The sequence below is a fragment of the Peromyscus eremicus genome, chromosome 3 (genome assembly GCF_949786415.1).
Source record: "Peromyscus eremicus chromosome 3, PerEre_H2_v1, whole genome shotgun sequence".
NCBI classification, from domain to species: Eukaryota; Metazoa; Chordata; class Mammalia; order Rodentia; family Cricetidae; genus Peromyscus; species Peromyscus eremicus.
In genome coordinates this window covers 99,455,998-99,474,912 of record NC_081418.1, presented here as the reverse complement: position 1 = coordinate 99,474,912, position 18,915 = coordinate 99,455,998, and the positions used below count along the sequence as shown (strand labels likewise).

Below are 18,915 nucleotides of genomic sequence, written 5' to 3'. Positions count from 1 at the left end.
CTGGGAAGAGAAAAATGTTGAACATAGGGTATTTGGGCCTAATTTTCTGATCTTTGGGGAAAATTTTCAAGCTGTAAACTGTAGCAGGAGTCTTAAAATTTCTTATTAATAAAATCAAACCCGATTTTAGTCCTACAACTGCTCAGACCCAACCAAGTAAACACAGCTCGCTCTCGTGCTCTCTCCCCCCCCCCCCCCCGCTTTATTCTCCTTCTTGTCCCACCTATACTTCCTGCCTAGCCAATGGCCAATCAGTGTTTTATTTATTGACCAATCAGAGCAACACATTTGCCATACAGAACATCCCACAGCAGTAAACTGAGTTGAGATTTCAATGATCCATTTGAAGACCATCTTTTTCCTTAATCTACCACACAGGCCATGCTGTGTAACAGCAAGTAACCTTTCTCTAGCCATAGGTGCTTGGTTATTGGTAGAGCAGTTAGCTAAGATTTCCCACAGGAGCCTTCCTGATGGTTTGGACTTAGTATCTGCACAGTTACAAACTATATCAGGGCTCTCCAAACCACCCAGGTACCTCTGTATATCTTATGTCTCTTGACCTAGTACCAAAAACTTTGAAATTTCCATATTTGCTCTTCTGGCCCCAAACCAGGCATGGTGGCATATGCCTTTTAATCCCAGCACTAGGGAAGCAAAGGAAGGCAGAGCTCTGTGAGTTCAAGGCCAGCCTGGTCTACATAGTGAGTTCCAGGACAATATGGGTTACAAAGAGAGACCCTGTCTCAAAATAAGTAAATGAATTAATTAAATTAACTTAAATCAAAAGGCCTAAAAGCTAGAGAAATGGTTCAGAGGTTAAGAAGGCCTGCTGTTCTTCCAGAGGGTCTGAGTTCAGTTACCAACACCCGCATTGGACAACTCACAACTGCTATCACTCCCTCTTTTTTTTTTTTTTTTTTTTTTTGGTTTTTCAAGACAGGGTTTCTCTGTGTAACAGACCTGACTGTTCTGGAACTCACTCTGTAGACCAGACTGGCCTTGAACTCACAGAGATCTACCTGCCTTTCCCTCCCAAATGCTGGGATCAAAGGCGTGCACCACCACCACCTGGCTAACTCCTTTTGGCCTCCATGGACATCACCATAAATGCATGCATACACTTTGAAGTAGAATAAGGTTAAAAAAGATTAATTGTTAGAGTTTCTTAAAGCACTGTTTATGCTGCTCCTTCTCAGGCAGATTTTACTTACTACCTGGAACAAAATGACCTGGAGACACAGCTGAAACAATGGGTTGTTGCCCTTAACAACCTGGCCACAAAAGCTTACACTGTCAACTATAATTTATGCATTTAAAAACAAAAAGCTGGGGTTGGGGATTTAGCTCAGTGGTAGAGCGCTTGCCTAGCAAGCGCAAGGCCCTGGGTTCGGTCCTCAGCTCTGGAAAAAAAAAAAAAAAAGACAAAACAACAAAAACAAAAAGCTGACTCCCAAGTACACTTTGTAAACTCCCACTTGCTTGTCATCCTCCTAGTGGTTTTAGAGTATAAAATGAGGACACAAACTGGACCTGGGGTGGACCAGGAGCTATCCTGGCTTTGGTCCATTGGTGAATACATCTCCTCTCTTCCACTCTCACTGGTACTGGAGTGCTTATTCCAAAAAGATTCCCGCAATATACACAGAGAGACACACACACATACACATAAATAAAAATTGAAACTCTTATTTAAAAAAAAAAATGTCCTGAGCCTCAAAAGGCCCAAAAGAATTCAAACAAAAAGGAAGAGATGAACTGGCTGTATAGCCTTTGCCTAGTATATAAGGGATCCTGGTTCAGTTCCCAGGACAACAAAGAAAAAAAGACAAGGTTCCCTAGCAACCTTGGAGAGGATGTGCCAGCACCTTCAATCTAAAGGGCTGTGAACTCATAAGAAATGTTTCTGTACTTCTCCAAATGGTGGCCAAAAAGTTGTCATGGCTGGCCCCAGCACAAGGATAAAAAAGAACCTCCTAAAACACGTTAGTTTAACAGCTGTGTGGGAAGGTCTTCCCTACTTTCACCGGTATGGGATACCTAACGTTGGCTGCTGTGGCATTGTGGGCGTGGCACTCACCTCAGTGCTTGCTCTCCCAGTGTTAACACTGGAGTTCCAGAGAAAAAGTCTTTTCAGAAATCCCAGCATACTCTATTCAGCAGCCTGAACCAGGGAAAAAATGAGAGGAAGAGTTGTCGAGAAACAGGAAAGAAAATTCACTTTCAGTAAGAAGAGGCTTTAGGTGATATTTGTCTTGCAGCTAAATAAAGGGGGAAGAAGGACAGAATAGAATCGGTCTGCATGCCAAGGACTTGTAGTGCCAAGGAAGTTGCTTCTGCAAGGGTGGGATGGCGAGTCTCCATTTGGTGCCGAGGAAGCCCATTGGGGCCTGAGGGGATTGCTGCGCTCAGGTGCAGTCTCCATTTGCTGGGCAAAGTACTTCCTATCAAGCCTCTGATTCTGTGGGAGGAACTTCTGGAGTTACCTAGCAGACCAGTGACCCTGAGTTTAAAATAAAGTATAGTTGCCAGACCCGATGTCACACACCTTTAATCCCAGATTCCAGAGTCGGAAGCAAGCATACCTCTGTGAATTTAAGAACAGCATGGTCTACAAAGCAAGTGCCAGGCCAGCCAAGGCTACATAGTGAGACCCTGTTTGAATAATACCAACAACAATAGCAATAACAATAAGGAAAACCGAGAGGACCAGCAACTCAGAAATGGACCAATTACTGTCTTCCAGATATGTATCCAAAGGACACTAAAGAAAAAAACCATGGAGATACATACCCACACATCCATGTTTATTATAGTGCTATCCATAATAGCAAAGTCATGGTATTGACCCAGGTGTCCATCAACAGATGATGGACAGAGAAAATGTGATACATATATACAGAGGTGTTTGATGGACCTATAAAGAAGAACGAGGGCTGGAGGTAGGGCTCAGCTGATAGAGTGCTTGCCAAGCATGCATGAAGTTCTGGTCTCCACAGAAGAAGCTCCTGCAGTCTTATGAGCAGCTTGGGTAAGCCCAGAGAAGTCACACTAAAGCTAGGCCTTCACCATGACACCAAGCACTGGGGTTCAAAGTAAAATACATCAGATGCCAGATGAGAGGCCATTTCTGTCTGTCTTGTGTTGTTTTGGATTTCTTTTGTTTTTGGTTTTGATTTTGAGAGAGGATCTATGTGGCCATACCTTTCCTAGAACTCACAGGAATCCTCTTGCCTCTTTCTTCTGACTGCTGAGATTAAAAGCATGTGCACCACACCTGGCTCAGGTTGATCTTTTTAATTTAGTTAATTTATTTTTATATGTGTACAGGTATTTTGCCTGCATTTACGTCTTTGTATTACATGGGTGCCTAGGCCCACATTGGATCCCCTGAAACCTGGACAGATAGTTGTGAGCCATCATGTATGTGCTGAGAATCCAGCCTAGGTCCTCTGGAAGAACAGCCAGTGCTCTTAACTACTGAGCAATCTCTCCAACCCTGCTGAAATCTTAAGACAGTAGATGAGTGGACTTGGGTTTCTTCTTACGCTTGCCATACTTTGTCAGCCAAATTAGCTATGGGACTAGACCATATATCATTGACCCTTTAGGCCCTTCAGGACCAGGCTGCTTCTCCTGCCTCAGGATTCTTCAAAACCACCGTGTCCTGGACACGCTTACAGAGCCACAAGGGGTTCCTGGCCAGTACTGGCAGAAGACTGCTGTGCCTATACCAGTCAGTTTTGGACAGTACAGATGCAGCTAAAACCCTAAAATGACAGACATCTGATTTAAGAGAAAGCCTCTGAGAAATGGCTCCTATGGAATAGCCATGGGGCTGGCTTTCTCAGTTATGACCACTCTAGGGTCTGCTCAACAGCAATCTTCTTTCCAGCTTTTTTTTTTTTTTTTTTTTTTTTTTGGTTTTTTTTTTTTTTTTTTTGGTTTTTCGAGACAGGGTTTCTCTGTGTAGCTTTGCGCCTTTCCTGGAACTCACTTGGTAGTCCAGGCTGGCCTCGAACTCACAGAGATCCGCCTGGCTCTGCCTCCCGAGTGCTGGGATTAAAGGCGTGCGCCACCACCGCCCGGCTTCTTTCCAGCTTTTGCTCACTTACCCTTCTGGTACTACTGGAATCTTCTAGATCACAGGCCATTAGGCTCCAGATGGTGCGGTCTTAGGGATGTCAACAGTCACCAACAGCATCAGGCCTGCTTCCTACCACCAAGGACCTCTCAGCCTTCATCATATTCCAGTCTTAAACCTCATGTGATAACAACTCTCTCTACTACAAAATGCCTGCGGAGCCTTTGTTACACCTAGCCCATTATGCGCCACAAAGAAGGGTACAGACAACATTTATGGATTCTAAAGATTTTATTAATTCACCACATAAGCAGGTCACTGATCGATCAGGGCTGCAGGGCAAGGACTCGGGAGCCCTTTTTCTCCTGACAGCCCCAAGCAGGGGCAAAAGAGGAGTTTATAAGCCCAACAATCACAAACATTTGGTGCCAAGTTACGGTTACAATTTTCACCCGTCAGGATTTAGAGATTAGGGGCTTCCTTGAATGTTCCATCATTGTCAACCAATACACAATGCAAGCCTTTCAGTCCAACCAATCAGATTCATTTGTTCCTTCTGTTGTTAGGAATAGCCGTGATGTTTCTGGAGAACTAAAGATGTATAACGACTATTTCTATGATTAAGGGAAGAGGTTGATCAGCCATTGGAAAGTTCTCAGCTCCCCCAGGGCTTGGGAACCTGAATTTATTTCACCCTGCAGGGAAAATGGAGCTTGAAGTCAAAATGGCAGTACTCAGGACAAGGTGCTTTGCCTGCTCCCTTCACCTTCAATGTCTTATAGTCTCACAACCCTAAATATCACTAAGGCTAACTAAGCCTCTCTTCAGAAGCTCCAGATTAGCTTCATCTCTTGGCAATCATTTGACTTTGCTGCTCGGTCAGGGATGTGCATGGAAAGGAGCAGGATAATAATAGAGCAAAAATTCCCACACTATAACAATCAGACCAGGGTTGGGGATTTAGCTCAGTGGTAGAGTGCTTGCCTAGCAAGTGCAAGGCCCTGGGTTTGGTCCTCAGCTCCGGGGGAAAAAAAAAAAAAAACAATCAGACCACCACTTGGAGCCTGACCCAGGTGACTTGTGATGTTATAAATATTCAGATCCTAACTCCTAATGACCTATGGCCTAGTTCCCTACATGGACAACCTCATAAAAGATCTGATACTGTAAGGTATACCACTGAAAAAGGCAATGAGGGGCTGGAGAGATGGCTCAGTGGGAGGGAACACTGGCTGCTCTTTCAGGGGACACCTGTTTGAGTCCCAGCATCCACATGACAGCTCACAACCATCTGTATCTCTAGTTCTATAGGGATCCATGCCCTTTCCTGACCTCTGCAGGCACTGGGCACACACGAGGTGCACAGACATACATGCAGACCAACACATACACATCAAATAATAAAATGAATTTCTAAAAAAGAAGACAAGGTAAAGTCCATCAAACTGTTAGGGAAGAACTCCCCTTCCTTCAGAGGGGATAACAGGAATCTACCCTCTGTGTCTCTGCTCTTCTTGAAGAGTATTTTAATATGCTTCCCTGCCTCTGGTCTGGTCAGTGCTTTTACTCCTACACTCGTCCCTGTAGCTCCAAGTAAAACATGCGAGTCAGGCTCCTGAGTGAACAAGCTGGACCCACCCACAAGCTCACCAGCTCCGGTGCCTGAGGCGGCTCCAGTTGCCAAGTTACTTTAAGCTGGGAGGAAGGAAAGTGGAGCCTGAGGGCAAGAATCTGGCTTCTGCCGGGTGGTGGTGGTGGTGGCGGCGGCGGCGGCGGCGGCGGCGGCGGCGGCGGCGGCGCCGCCTTTAATCCCAGCACTCGGGAGGCAGAGCCAGGCGGATCTCTGTGAGTTCGAGGCCAGCCTGGGCTACCAAGTGAGTTCCAGGAAAGGCGCAAAGCTACACAGAGAAACCCTGTCTCGAAAAACCAAAAAAAAAAAAAAAAAAAAAAAAAAAAAAAAAAAAAAAAGAATCTGGCTTCTAACAGCCCCGAGGGGATCAGTTTCTCTGAGCCCTCTCTAGCCCTTCCTATAGCCTCCCTCCCAGCTGCTGGCATTCCCTGCGACTGTGGTGACACCAGCCGATGTATGTGATCTTCCACCCAGCCTCCTGGGGAACCTTCTGGCCCTGTCTTTATAACACGAGCTGTGCTTCTTGGAAGGGAGAAGGTTGTCAGTCTTCACCATCTTTCCTTGTTGAACTATCATCTTCAGTGAGCGTGCTCAGTAGGTTACATCTTCTTTCTTTTTTTGAGACAGGGTCTCTCTACATAGCCCTGGCTATCCTGGAACTCACTATGTAGACCAGGCTGGCCTCAAACTCACAGAGATCTGCCTGCCTCTGCCTCCCGAGTGCTGGGATTAAAGGTGGGAGCCATCACATCCAGCTCAGTACGTTACATCTTAAATGGAGTATGATCAGAACTGCAACCTCCCTCCCCTCAAAGCATCCTGTGTGAAAATGTAGGTAGTTCTAAAACATTCTTACCGTCTCTAGAGGGAAAGCATGCAGGTTTGGAGTGTACCATGATCTGCTGGTTGTATCTTGGCTTTGAATTCCCTTGGGGCACTGTATAGTCATCTCAGAAGCCTTAAGATAAGTTTATATACTGGCTGCTCTGCAGAGAAATGCATGTTCCTTCTCCAATGGCCTGTCTTCCTAGTAACTAAAGATGGGGCCACATACATTTTCATTGTAAACTTTTGAATTAATAAACTTATTGAACCAGAGGCTCACTTAAACAGTTTTGTTTTAGTTTGGTTTGGTTTTTCGAGACAGGGTTTCTCTGTGTAGCTTTGGAGCCTGTCCTGGAACTCACTCTGTAGCCCAGGCTGGCCTCTAACTCACAGAGATCCGCCTGCCTCTGCCTCCAGAGTGCTGGGATTAAAGGCGTGTGCCACCACTGCCCGGCTTAAACAGTTTTTTGTGTTGTCCTGGCTGGCCTGGAACTCACTATGTAGACCAGGCTAGCATAGAAGTCACAGATCTGCCTGCCTCTGCCTCCCAAGAGCTGGAATTAAAGCCATGCGCTACCACACCTGGCTAAAAATTTTTAAAAATTTCTTATATGTGTATGTATTTTGTCAGTATGTATATCTGTGCACCAAGAGTGTGCCTAGACCCCTGAAACTGGATTTACAGACAGTTGTGAGTTGCCATGTGAGTGCTGGGAAATGAACTCAGGTCCTCTGGAAGAACAGTCAGTGCTCTAAACCAAGGAGCCAACTCTCCCACCCACTAGCAAATTTTAAATTATAAGCCCAAATACAGCCCATTACAGATCCAAGTCTGTAGGAATTGAATTGTCTTGTATTTCCCTGCATTTGCAGCAGCCCTCCCATAGATAGTACCTTTTTTGCTGATCTGTCTGCAGTTACGGTCTGAAAATACTCCATGGACAATACTCCCTCGGGACACTGTATAGTCATCTCAGAAGCCTTTAAACCCAGCATGTGGAGGGAAGGGGGAGAAGCAAACTGTCTATAACTCTGAGGCCAGCTAAGGCTACATAGTGAGACCCTATCCAGAAAAAAAAGAAAATACCAGAAATGAGTTGTAAGTTTTAATTGACTTCCATTATGGTAAATTGTTACAACTTTTCCATTTTATAATTAATGTTGTTAATCTCTCTCTCTCTCTCTCTCTCTCTCTCTCTCTCTTTTTTTTTTTTCCAGAGCTGAGGACTGAACCCAGGGTGTTGTGCTTGCTAGGCAAGTGCTCTACCACTGAGCTAAATCCCCAACCCCGTTGTTAACCTCTTACTGTGCCAAATTTATAAATTAAAACTTTATCACAGGTATATTGTACATGTGGAAATAGAACATACGGGGCACACTGCTTCCCAGGTCTGGGTGCCCACCGGGGGTCACGAAACATAGCCCTCAGATGAGGAGCTGCAGTACCAAATCCATAACAGTGTTCTTATATTCTTGACAAACCATGTTCATTAAAACCACAACAGGAAAAAACACAAATGTCTCTGAACAAATCAGAAAAAATGTCAACCTTTTGATAAGCTATGAATTTAATTAATTCCTGTCACTATACCAAATACATCATGGCTGCTTTCTCCACACATTATTAATACCCGCAGCTGTACAAGGGAAAAAATAATTTTTAAGAATCAATGTTTTCTTAGACCACTTTGCTGATGCAATGCTATAATCCAGTTTTTATTCCTTGAGACAGGGTGTTGCTACAGCCCAGGCTGGCCTTGAACTCTTGATCCTCTTGCTTCTGCCATGAAAGTACTGAACTTACAGGCATGCACTACCAAGGCAGGCAAAATTAATTTTTTTTTTTCTCTTAATACTAGTGGCTATGACAGTCACTGGTGACCTTGAGCAGTGGACAAAAAGTTAGATTTCTTGAGCTTGACTACATATGAGAAGCCTGGCCTCTCACATGCAACCACAGCTGAGAGCCACTCACTGTCTTAAGATTTCAGCAATGGCCCCTCATCCCGAATGCCCAGCATCTGAAGGGATTTCCTCTGAACTCAAGTCGCCGTGAAGACTTGGTTCTAAGGCCGACTGCTCTAGGCTCACCCTCTACAGCAGTGCTAGTCCCCATGGAGGCCACTGCTGAGGATCTCAGCAGTCAGTCATGTCTGGCACAGGTCTGCTAGGTCATGGTTTGTGTTCCTTAGCACTTTTAAGGCACTCAAAGCTCTCTATAGAAGGATTATCCCCACATCCAGGATTTACTCATCTTTGGCTGCAAAGGAACTTGAACTTGGCAAAGCTACAGTGCCAAGACCCCATCCTCAACCCAGGAACTCCCATTCTCTGGATGTGGGGCCCTGAAGCTCTTGGGGCTGGGAATGTAGCTCAGTGGAAGAGCACTTGTCCTTGTCTGGGATACTCAGGGTCTCGGGTTCAATCCCTAGCCCAGCATAGAAAAACATAGACCTCCTCACATGAGGGCCTCATATAGTACAGTGTCAGTTTCTTGATTCAATAGCCTATATCCAGTTCCCACATCACAGGGATTCTCTGTTTCTATCTCCGAGTCTATCCATGATAAAACCAAGACAGAAGCAATCAAAAAATCACATTCTTAAAGTCATGACCTCAGGCTTCAGCACATTTACATTAAAAAAAATGTAAACTGCCAGGAATTGAACCTCAAACCTATATCCAGCATGTGGGAGGCTGAGACAGGAGGATTGCTGTGATTTAAAGACCAGCCTAGGTTACATACTGAGTTTCAGCCTGGTGTGCAGAGTAAGACATAGTTTCAACACACTTCTAAAGGGAGAAAAACTAGAGAGAAATAAAAGAAAAAGATTGCTCTATAATTTGAAGCAAATTCAGGACCACACCCAGCCCACTGAGTCCAAATCCAGGTGTTTATCAAGTTCCAGGTGACACTTAAAACATTGGGCAGTCAGTGGTGGCCCATGGCTTTACTCCCAGCACTTGGGAGACAGAGGTGGGTGGATCTGATAGTTGGTAGTCAGCCTGGTCTACAGAGCAGTTCCAGAATAGCCACAGCCAGGACTGTCACACAGATAAACCCTGTCTCAAAAAACCAAAAAAAAAAAAAAAAAACCCAAAAACTCCCCTAACCCCCAACAAGTCTGGGAAACTCTGCCAGTGTCCCCCACAGTTAAAAGCCAGGCCTAATGGCAAGAGCCTGTAATCCCAGGCACTTGGGAGGCTGAGGCAGGAGACTCCTCCTGGACAACTTAGTGAGACCCAGTCTCAAAAGAAAAACCACAAAGAGGGCTGAATGTAGCTCAGATCAGTAGTAGAGTGTTTGCCTAACATGCACAGGGCCTTAGGTTCAATCCTCCTGTACCTCCCCCAAAACGAAAGAGTGAAGACAGTCTGGCTGAAGATCAAGTTCTCCAATGAACGGGAACGTTGTGTTTTTGTTTTCTCATGACCCACATGAAGAGTGCTGGTAAAGATTCAGTTCTGCTGACTCAGTCCTGCAAGAGCAGGGTGCTCTGGGGAGGGGCAGCGCTCAGTTACAGCTCCGTTTTGAGCTTCTCATACAGGTCCTCCTGGTCAATCATGTCCTCGTTACCGTTCCAGCGGTGGTAGGCAAGGAGAGCGGCGTTGTAGCCAGCGATGGCACTCATCTCCATGCAGCTGGCCGCAAACTCAATGCCATTGAGGTAATAGAGCCGGTCGTGGAGGACGATGGAGGGACACTTCTGAGGAGGCTCATAGTAAGGGTAGGACAGCCATTGCTTCCGTACAGCATAATCATAGGACAGGAAGAGCTTTGAAGTCTGCTCTTTGGTGAGAACGTCCCTAGAGAAGGTCTTCCACACGTGCATGCCATCCACCGCCGGTGCAGGACCCTCCTTCGCTCTTACAGGGGCCACAATGGACAGGCTGTTAATAAACATATCTGAGTCATCAGTGACAAGAATCACAGAGAGGCCGAACTGATCCTTGGGTCTAGAGCTGAAGAGAGTGGAATTGAGTTCTCCTTTAATTAAAGTTGTCACCAGGTGTTGATATGGGTCATCGAATTCCTCAATGGGCGGATCAAAATTGAGGAAAGTTATGTCAGACATCTTCCGGTTCAATGGAGCAGCCACAAGGACAATGTCATAGAAGTCCGAATGGGTCTCAGATCCTGTTTTATATACCACTTCATACATCTTTGTGGGATTTCCTAGAGGAGCACGGGGAAGCGCGTATTTTTTTAGTGCTTCTAACATACTCAATTTCAGGCCTTCTAAAAATAATTCTGTAACATTTTTTGCCTTCGTTTGTGTACATGTGCTTTTGTGTGTGTAGGTCAGAGGTTAACCTCAAGTGTCACCCCCTCCCCAGGAGCTGTCCATCTTATTTTTTGTCCTTTTTTTTTTTAAGATTTATCTTTTGTTATTATTTTATATATTGAAATGTTTGCCCACATGTATGGCTGTGCACTAAGTGCATGCCTGGTGCCTCTGGAGGCCAGAAGAGGGTGTCAGATTCTCTGGAACTGGAGTTATACAGGCAACTGTGAACTGCCATGCGGGTGCTGGGAACTGAACTCAGGATCTGTGCAAGAGCAGCCAGTGCTCTTAACCACTGAGTCATCTCTCTAGCCTCCCATCTTGCTTTCCTCTCACTGCAGCTTACCAATTAGGCTAGGCTGGCTACCAGTGAGCCCCAAGGATTTGCCCGTCTCTGCTCTCTCCAGCACCACAATTACCAGCACTTGCCAAAATGCCCAGCTCTCTGTGGGTCCCGGGATCAAACTCAAGCTCCCATGCTTGCATGGCAATGACTTGACGGGAAAGGCTCTTATCTTCCCAGCCCTGTTTTTATTTCTGAGACAGTGTCTCGTGTAGCTTAGGCTGCCTTCAAACTCGCTACGTTGCCAAAGATAACCTTGAACTTCCACTTCCGGAGTATAAGTGGAATTACAAGGTATGTGCCATCACCTAGTTTCTGTGATGGAGGAGATCACGCCCATGGTTTCATGCATGCTAGGCAAGCACTCTACCAACCAAGATACACACCCAGCCCATGACTCTAGTGTGCACGTGGTATGTGCACAGGCATGTACACATACCTATGTATGGATGTGTCTGCATCTGGACATGCACACAAAGGCTAGAACAGGACATGGGGTGTCGTATTCTATAGCTCTTTGCCTTATTCTCTTGAAACAGGGTCTCTCAGTAAACTAGAACTAGCAACAAACTGTAGCGTTATTTCTGTCTATATTCTTCACCATGCTGGGGTTACAGGCATATATGAGAGACATCTAGCTCTTTTTTTTAAACATGGGTGCTGGGGATTTGAACTCAGGTCCTCATGCTTGTGAAGTAAGTTCTCTTACCCACTGAGCCATTTCCCCAGGCCAGAAAAATCTTTTCTTCTGGCATCTCTTACAAAGTTCCAAAACAGTGGAACTTCACACTGCTCATGCAGAAATGTTCCCAACTGTGCTAAAAGGAATGATCACAGCTCATGGGCTATGGAAAAAATTCTCAAAGGGAATGTTCCACATTTTGTTCTTACTGAGTAGAAGAATGTCCTCAATGTAATGCAAGGAGATATATACATATATATCTTAACTTTTTACAATCATAGAGAAGCTATTAGAAGTTATAGAATTATGGGACCTGAGTTCAAATCCACATCACCCATGTAAAAAAGCTAGGCATAGTGGCATACGGCTTCAATCCCAGAATTTAGGAGGCAGAGGCAAGCGGGTCTCTGTGAGTCTGAGGCCAACACAGTCTACATAGTGAGTTCCAGTACAGCCAGAGCTACTTTAGATAGAAAAACCCTATCTTTAAAAAAAAAAAAAAAGAGTGTGTGTGTGTGTGTGTGTGTGTGTGTGTGTGTGTGACATTTTCTCCCTGAGCCATCATTTTTGCAAGAATAAGCAGGAACAATCAGAGTTCAGCCTCACCTGTCTGTTTGGTCCTTGTCTTCTCCTCTATGGACACTACGGAGCCGGTTATAAGGTTGCTGCTGGAGGCCTGAAGGAGCCTTGAGCAAACAACTTTATTACCACCTTCCACAGCCCAAAGGTTGGAATCGGCAGCTGTCATTGACACTGCCCCTATCAGGAGAGGGCAAACACATTTTAATTCTGTCTTGGTTGGGTAAGTGGCCCCCTCCCATCCACTTAGATGTTCTGCTCCAAATGCCTCCAGACATGGCCAGATGACCCTCAGGGGCGAGAGCCACTGGCACTATCAGAAGCACAGGACCCTCTACCCCTACCAACTCACAGACAGAAATAAATTACGTCGGTTAAAAAAAAAAACGCTTGAGACACTAAGACAGGCAGCGTTCCCATCCCCAGCCTGATGCCCAAGTTCCTTCGCTATGGCTATCCCTCATTCCCTCCAATACTGTCTTACCCACAAAGGCATTGAGGTTGGTGCTTTGACCAAAATTGACGCGCATGATAGGAGCGATCATCTCGTTGATGAATGTCTCAGAGAAGCCTGCTTTCTGCAGGTTTTCATGGAGAGTCTGGTTAAGCAGTCGGACGTAGTCATCCCCTCCGACAGCGAGCAATAACTTTTCTACACTGCTGAAGGCATAGTCATGGGACTGATAACGATAGATCCTTGAGAAAAAGAGAAATGGTCATTAAACCCCACATAGGACAAGGGGCTACAAACAGCCTCAGAAAAGAGAAACTGATGAGGTTCCATGGTGTAATGGTTAGCACTCTGGACTCTGAATCCAGCAATCCGAGTTCAAATATAACCCTTGAAAAATTAAAAAAAAAAAAAAAAGCCAGACTTGGGAGGCTGAGGCAGAAGGATTGCAAATTGCAGACCAGCCATGGATACACAGTAAAATTCTATCCTGGTTTGTGTTTTTTTTTTTTTAGTTTTTCGAGACAGGGTTTTTTTGTGTAGCCCCGGCTATTTTGGAACTCACTCTGTAGATCAGCTGGCCTCAAACTCACAGAAATCAGCTTCCCTCTGATGGTGTGTGGGGTTAAAGGGGTGTACCACCACCACCCGGTTTGTGAAATTCTATCTTTAAAAAAAAAAAAATCGTTGGGTGTTGGTGGTACACATGTTTAATCCTAGCACTCAGGAGGCAGAGGCAAGTGGATCTCTGTGAGTTCAAGGCCAGCCTGGTCTACAAAGTGAGTTGGAGGACAGCCAAAGCTGTTACACAGAGAAACCCTGTCTTGAAAAACCAAACCAAACCAAAAAAAAACCAAAAACAAAACATGATGCTGCTGCTCTTGCAGAGGACCTGGGTTCTGTCCCCAGGGCAGCTCATAATTACCTGCAACTCTTTTTCCAAGAGATCTGATGCCCTCCTCTGAGCTCTTCGGTCACAAGGCACACACAGGACCACAGACATACATGCAGACTAAACACACATAGTTTTGTTTTTTTGTTTTTTGTTTTTTTTTTTATGATGAATTGATTTCCATGTTTCTGTTGGCTGAGTTCCTGCCAGTCACATGAGTTCCTGCCAGTTCAGTCTCATCCTTCACAGACCTCTGTTCCTACCTCTGCCTGTCACCCCAAGACACCTGCGCTCTCAATAGTTCCCACTTAAAGTCTGGAATACATAATCTGACAGTAAAAGGAAAAGAAACAGGGATGGCAAGATGGCTCAGCAGGTGAACAGCGTTCTGCCTCACAAGCCGGATGACCTGACTTCAATGCCCAAAGCCCACACTGGAAAGAGAACTGACTCACAAAAGCCATCCTCTGTGCATCCACATTCCCACCTTATACAGCACACAATGACAATAAAATAGAACTCAAAAAGCCCAAAGCCAAACCTCACTTCAGTTTTACATTGACTGTAAGTTCTTATGTTCAGTATCTCATTCACCTATACACCAGCTGCAGAGGCCCACAAAGGTTCCTAGTGAGATCTGAGCTTGCTTTACCCAGCAGGGCTGCATTAGAGGATGGTTTGACCATGTGCATGGCTACTAGATGATTGGAAGGGTCTGCACTTGTCTGTGCTAGGGGAGGTCTTTGCTCTACCCCTTGGCATTCCTATAAAAAGCCCTTTAGAAGAGACCGTAAGGGCTGGTTGATAAGGATCCAGGCCCTCCCAAGGCTATCCTGTGTTTCTATCTGTTTCTCTCCCCATTCTAGCTAAATCTCTTATCCATCTCTCTTCAAGAGTCTCTGGGGTAATAAATGTGGGAACTGGTCTCCCACAACCAGCACAATGCAGGCATTAAGAGAGACTCCAGACTGAGTTGGCCTGGAAGGGAACTCCAGCTTTACCACTTCCTAGCTAGGTGGGTGGTCTTCTACACTTAAAACCTGGACATCTTCACCTTCCACATCTGCCAAAATCAGCCAGCAGCAGCGGCTCTGGAGCCAGCTGCCATGAGAATTAATGCCTTTTTTCTGTTTCAAACCCAGCTTCCGAATTGTGTTTTGCAAATGTTTCTTTAGTGTTGCCAGACACTCTTAGATGCTGCACAGAAGTCAACTCCTTAAATGGGATGGTCAGGCATGCCAGGCAAGTGTCCAACCATTGAGCCATATCTCAGCCCTTGCAAAGTACAATTTAGAAACAAAAACAACCAACATGTTAAGCTCCCCAACAGGGTGATGATCTGCATGTTTTCTGTAAAACATTTTGCCTAACAAAGCGGTGACTAGGTGGAGAACTAGTTCAGGGAACTAACATTCTTGTGATCATCAGATCGGAAAGTCTTAAATTCAACAGAAGCGGGATAGTTACCTCATGAACTTGTCCAGCAAGTCTTCTACCCACATGTGCATTCTCAGAGACTGAAATCCGTAGCGCCACACCAGCTTAATCATGTTGATTATAAACCAGCTGCTCTCCTCAAACACCAGAGACTTTCCATTGTACACCCCCATCAGGCCACCTGAAGCTGGAATACTGGAGAGACCTGCCAAAATAGAGGAGGGGCTCAGGAGACAGTTCAGTGCTTATGACCCTTGCTGCTCTTGTAGAGGACTTGAGTTCCGTTCCTAGCATCCGTGTGAGGCAGTTCACAACCACCTGTAACTCTAGTACACACACACACACACACACACACACACACACACAGACAAGACACACACACACACACACAGACAAGACACACACACACACACAGACAAGACACACACACACACACAGACAAGACACACACACACACACACACACACACACACACACACACAAAAATCTTAAAACAAAACAACAACAACAACAAAAAAACCCAGAGGAAAAGTATGCTAGTGGTTTCTTTTTCTTTTTTTGGTTTTTCCAGACAGGGTTTCTCTGTGTAGTTCTCTGTAGAACAGGCTGGCCTCAAACTCACAGAGATCCGCCTGCCTCTGCCTCCCGAGTGCTGGGATTAAAGGCGTGCACCATCACTGCCTGGCATGCCAGTGGTTTCTACATTGGCCCAATGAAAAGGGAATTTGGGTGACCTGCCAGGGACATTCTGAGTGAGTGACTTAGGGGCCGTCCCCAGGTCTCAGGAGACACATTAGAGTTCTATGTTTAAAACAGTTCGGACACTCTGATTGCTCAATCCACAAACTGACACTAGGAGATGGGTCAGGAGATCATGTACATGTACCAAATTAACCCCACTATTCTTAGTCATGGAGAATAAAGCATCAGCCAGGGATGAAAAGGGCAGCTGAGGGATAAGATGTACTTCCATTCCTATGCTGATCTTTGCAAAACTAGGAATTTCAGGTAAATGGGAAAAGGCCAAAGTTACACAATATTCCCTTGGAAGGCTTGCAGAGGCCTGCCAGACTTCCTCACAACATGCCCTGCTCCTCTGCTGGCAGTGCGTCGTCACGTGTCCCTCACTGTGAGCACATATCTCTGTACCCCATTCGAATGACTTCAAGCCAAGTGTCTGAAGCCCGTGGGTCTCATTTTCTCATTAGGAAAATGAGCTAAGGTTTCTGCTAGCTCAAAACACCCTGACTCTTCAACCCAAACCCAGGGGTTCAAGAACTGACAACAGGGACCAAGCAAGATGGCTCAGCCCCTAAAGGCATCTGCTGCCAAGCCTGATGACCTGAGTTCAATTCCTGGGACCCACGTGGTAGAAGGAAAGAACTGACTCATCAGTTGTCCTCTGCCACCCCCCCATACACACCCTTGTAGCACTCAGACCACACCCCCGCCCCCTTCACACAAAAGAAATAGCGAAAACTTAATTTTTTTTTTTTTTTTTTTTTGGTTTTTCGAGACAGGGTTTCTCTGTGTAGCTTTGCGCCTTTCCTGGGACTCACTTGGTAGTCCAGGCTGGCCTCGAACTCACAGAGATCCGCCTGGCTCTGCCTCCCGAGTGCTGGGATTAAAGGCGAAAACTTAATTTTTTTAAATAACATTTTCTTGAAGAATTGGTAACAGCAGCCATTCTCATTGCACCCCGTGGTTGTAATTCCAGAGAACTGATGACACACTGATAACTAGAGTCTCGTTACAGGACAGTGGCTCAAAGCTAAACCGGTACCAACTGCTAAACTAAACCCCACAGCGAGAGAAACAGTTTCATCAGCTTCTCTGTAGAAGACAAACAAGGCAGAAACATCTCAGCTCTCCGTGTTGATGAAAACACCTAGAGCCAGTCACACGGCACTGAAATCTGCTTAGCTCGAAGACCACAATCACATACCCAGCTCTTTGACAAAACGCTTCATGTGCAAATTTAGAGGGTGGATGACAGAACCCCCTGACTCGTAGTCATGACCTTCCACCTTCAAAGTGGCCAGACGGCCCCCGACCTCTTCTCTTTCAAACACGTCAATCTTCACATCCTTCCCAAATTTCTTCCGAAGGTAATAGGCTGAGGAAGTGCCACCAATTCCAGCACCGACGATGGCTATAAGGAGGGAAAAAGAGGAACCGTTTGTTTCCCCTCTTAGCCGGGTGGCTTTTGGTTTTGAAAGGCCATTAACCAATAACAGACATTACTCAAGACTATAACCAACAACTTCGTGGAGCCTGGGGGCAGGGTTCTTTCTGAGGTCACACTCCCTGTATCTGGACAGGCGCTTTAGATGAAATTACAAGTAACAGTTAGTCAAAAGATGCCCAAACATCTCCACAGATCTTTGTGGAGAGACCACCGGACCCACGGACTCTCCTGTACCCAACTCCTGGAGAGGCATGAATGGGCCACTCCTGCACGCATTTTAAATAAAGTGGCCGCCATCTTCGCCCAGCTTTGTTCTTTGTCTCTCTGAGGCTCCAACACCATGAACGATCCCCAAAGACACAACTTCAGATGGGGACAGAACGCCCGGAAGTGAAAACCCAAGGGAAGTAAGGCCAGGAAGGCAACCGGTCCTCTCCTTAGCTGCAGCAGTTGCCGCCTCGCAAGCAGAGCGCAGGTGCGGGGAGGAGGTCCAGCTCTTTCGGGGGAGGGTTTGGGGGAGGGGGACGACAGACTAGTCCCTGTGCGGTGTCTGCGCGCCTCGGTCTTCCAGACAGACTGCTCTAGAACAGTCAGAGGCGGGCTCCCGAGGGCATCCAGCTCCTAGAGGTGAGGGCCTCCCAGGCTGGGGCTGGAGGGAAACCGGGTCCCGAGCCTGCCCACGCCTCCAATAGCACCGTCCCACGCTCGGGAGCGCACGGCCAGGTCCTCAGGACCCCGATCTCCACCCTGCCACGGGGAGACGGTCCTCCGCATTGCCTAGCCTCCTCATCCCCCGCACCTACCGATCCTGTCCGGCGGGGCCCGGGGCTCGGCGCTTGCTAGACTGCCCAGTTCACACAGGAGCAGCCCCAGCCCGAACTGCAAGCCCACCAGCGCCGCAGCGTAGCGTCCCATGGCCTCCCGCTGCTGCAGACTGACAGTGGGTCGGCCAGCAGACCTGGAGCTCTATGAGTCTGCGCGCGCTCGCCCCGCCCCGGCTCCGCCCCAGGGCATATCGCCACGCCCTCCAGCCCCACCCAGGTCCTTTGCTCCCCAGGCTCACCCTACCTTGTGTTCCTGACCCAAGCCACTGTGTCCTCAAAGTCCACTCTGTCCCCGGAAGCTCACATCCAAGGCGCAGGTTGAGGCCCAGCTCAGTTCTCCTCCTTCCCGCCTTTCCTCTTCTTCACTAATGCCCTCTACTGTCCCCCAAATCGCGTTCTTGCAGTGAATACACGTGGCCAATCTCAGTCAAAAAACCAGGCAAACTAGCCGCTAACATTTCCGAAGTGAGTGCTTTGTTCCAAGGACTCCTTAGCTGCGTGATAAGAAAAAGAAGGGAGATGGGGTATTGTGAAGTAGGGGGAGCAGAACACGGGACCCACGTCCATACACGAAAAGGGGCCTCCCGCAAAAGGTCTGTTTCAGGTTTAAGACAATCGAGAAGACACAAATACTAGAAATGCTGTACATCTTCCTCCAATTACCTAAAAACAAAACACAAGGGGAGGGCTGGAG

At 46.6% G+C, this 18,915-nt stretch overlaps 1 protein-coding gene across 1 annotated transcript; it reads right to left on the bottom strand.

Moving 5' to 3' along the window:
- Positions 1 to 9,962: 9,962 nt before the first annotated feature.
- Pcyox1 (prenylcysteine oxidase 1) lies at positions 9,963 to 18,350 on the bottom strand. Its single transcript, XM_059258142.1, has 6 exons — positions 18,201 to 18,350; positions 17,155 to 17,361; positions 15,240 to 15,414; positions 12,914 to 13,125; positions 12,457 to 12,609; positions 9,963 to 10,716 (listed from the first exon to the last, which is right to left on the bottom strand). Exons 1-6 carry the CDS (start codon positions 18,310 to 18,312, stop codon positions 10,058 to 10,060), a joined length of 1,518 nt encoding a protein of 505 aa, XP_059114125.1. The 5' UTR covers positions 18,313 to 18,350; the 3' UTR covers positions 9,963 to 10,057.
- Positions 18,351 to 18,915: the final 565 nt, after the last annotated feature.